We start from the raw sequence: 2,701 nt of genomic DNA, 5'->3' as shown, positions 1-2,701 counted from the left end.
CTAGTGAAATTTAATTTTCTAAATAATTTTTTTACCTTTTTTCTTCTTTTCCTATGTACCAAAAAAAAACGCTTATAAATATTTCAATAAAGCCCTTCTTGCATAGTGACTCTCGACTAGAGTTGAACTTTTCACTTGCGATAACTGATCCACTCTTTAACCAACCTTCATTACAAATTCTAATCTATTTCTATAACATCGTTCAAAACAAAATTTTAAAAACTAAATCTAACAATATTGCACAAACAATAGAAATAGTTAGATGTTTTTTTTTTCATTGGATTGATTGGATGCAACAGGGAAGAGTAGGCAAATGTGATTCCAGATGACAGTAAACGCTAGCCTTCAAAATATTAAAGAAAACACTAAATAACTTTAAAAAGCAACTTTGTTGAATACATTGAAACTACCATAGAAAATTCAGAATTTGTAATCCATAGGAAATTCAGAATTTGTAATCCATATCAAACACCAAGTTCTTCTAGCAACTTTTTAAAAAAGGATTGCAATACATAGATCAAAATAATTCAATATCTCTCTAGAATAGCCGGAACTAGACACATAAAATCTATCAAAAAGAAACAGAACAAAGATGTGATCTTGCATCTACTGTTTAAGCTCAGTTTTCTTTTTCTGCCACAGACGATCAATTCCACTGTCAGCGTCTCCCTGAAAATAAAAAGCCCGTTAAGATCGTAGACGAATACAGACAATATATCATATTGGTAAGAGTATGTACTTTCAATGTGTTTCTAAAGAACCAAAACTAGTATAACTTAACAATGTTTCAGTAGATAGTGTTATTTAACAAAAGTTTAATCATAGGTACTTTCACTTTCAAATTTGAACTTTCAAATACTCTTCTTGAGAAATATCAATAAGAATTAGTTGTATCATTTAGTTAAAATTCACTCAGAGTTCTTACAATGAAATTTCTGTCAACTTTCATAGACATTCCATTCTTCATTTTCAGTTTTGACACAAACCCAAAAGTTGTAAATTTTACCATTGAAACATCTATCTCTAAATAAGATAAATTTCTGAAAAAATACAAACTTAACTAGGGGTGGCAAAACGAGTCAAACTTGTTGGACTATGAAGCCCGGACTCGGACACGGACACAAAACCCGAGGACCCCGCTAATGTTAAAATTATAGAACACAGACATGGCTATATATATTTTATATATTAATATAATAATGTAATTTAAGGGAAAAATTTGTAAACAGTTTAAAATAAAGCAAAATTTATGTTCATTTAAAACTTAGTACTTTCAATAAAAAAAAACAAGACATAAATAAATCCACCAAAATAAGATGATACAAATCATATCATAGTCACTTAGATTGAGAAAACTAGTCTCTAAGTCTGACTCATCCAAAGAAGTAGAATTTAAAAGCTAACAAACCTATTTATTTTTTAACTTTAGGAAATTTTTGAGTTGGATTTTTTTTTATTCTGGATTTTTCTGAATTGGATTATGTCTTTTATTTGAAATAAGGTGTCGTATCCGTGTCCGCAGCAATTAAATTTTTTTCGTTGGACACTTCAAAAACGCGTCTGATATGTGCCGTATGTGTCGATGTCCGACACGGCGTGTGCCGTGTGAGTGATGTCTCAGAGCTTCAGTGCGTGGCTGGCTAAGGGTTTAGGCCTGCACACTCTGTGTCCACCCCACCCCGTTTTCTTTTCCAAGGTTTTGCAGGCATTGACATTAATATAAATTGTGTTTTATGGACTCAAAATGTGCAGTGCCCCGCCTCGACCAATTTATGCCCCAAAAAAATCCAAAACCGGTTAATTATGAATAGGATAAACACAATTAAGCATTGAAACTGAACACAATTAAATCTACTTAATCAAAACATTAGGGTATACCATACAGATACAAACAATACAAAAACCCTAATCAGTTAACTCTAATAACAATGAAAATCCATGAAAATCCAAAATAGAATGAGAAAGTAAAAACCTGAGCGCGAGTGAAGCCACAGAGTGCGAAAGTGGAGAAGTGACCATTGTAGACACCGCTCTCATCCAGGTGACCTACGTTAATCTGAACCGAAGCATGATCCTTAGCTGTAATCAATCTGTTTGTGGCAGAACTGAAACGGATCCAATCAAACAAAACCAATCAAATTCCGTAACCAAAACAACAAATAAACAACATAACTCTAATTTTTCTATGAATCAACGAAAGTGATTGTTGAAGTGTATATACCACTTCCTAGGGATGTAGAGCTCGGTGATTTGTCCTTCTTCGTTCTGCATCTTGAGATTTGTTGTGAAATTGAATAGAAACGTATTTGGATTTTAAGAAAGAAAAGGAGGCAGCAATGAGAAGAAGATGCAATGCTAATGTAAATCCCAAACCCTCGAAATGTTTTGTTATTGTGGAGCGGGTTTTTGGATATGGCCCAATTAGTGTCGTAATATAGGCTAGCATAAACTTGTTTAGTAAAAAGAAAAACATACGTTACTTACACCTCCTTTTATTTTGATTTTTTTCTTTTTTAACCGCATGCATGATTCAGAGAATTTGGTATCTTTTTCTAGAAAAGATTGGGCATTCAAGTTGGGTGATGCGCTATAAGGAACAAACTAAAAGATGGCATGACAAGCATATTCTAAGAAGAGATTTAAGAGAGGGATAACTCGTATATTTATTGAAATCTAGGTTTAAGATCTTCCCAAGAAAGCT

General features: G+C 32.8%; 1 protein-coding gene across 1 annotated transcript; it reads right to left on the bottom strand.

The window, feature by feature from the left end:
- Window positions 1-370: 370 nt before the first annotated feature.
- LOC127120241 (40S ribosomal protein S21-2) lies at window positions 371-2,422 on the bottom strand. Its single transcript, XM_051050652.1, has 3 exons — window positions 2,222-2,422; window positions 1,973-2,105; window positions 371-669 (listed from the first exon to the last, which is right to left on the bottom strand). Exons 1-3 carry the CDS (start codon window positions 2,269-2,271, stop codon window positions 607-609), a joined length of 246 nt encoding a protein of 81 aa, XP_050906609.1. The 5' UTR covers window positions 2,272-2,422; the 3' UTR covers window positions 371-606.
- Between the last annotated feature and the right edge of the window lie 279 nt (window positions 2,423-2,701).

The sequence above is a fragment of the Lathyrus oleraceus genome, chromosome 2, assembly GCF_024323335.1.
Source record: "Lathyrus oleraceus cultivar Zhongwan6 chromosome 2, CAAS_Psat_ZW6_1.0, whole genome shotgun sequence".
In the NCBI taxonomy this organism is placed as follows: domain Eukaryota; kingdom Viridiplantae; phylum Streptophyta; class Magnoliopsida; order Fabales; family Fabaceae; genus Lathyrus; species Lathyrus oleraceus.
This window is presented reverse-complemented; position numbering and strand designations above follow the sequence as displayed.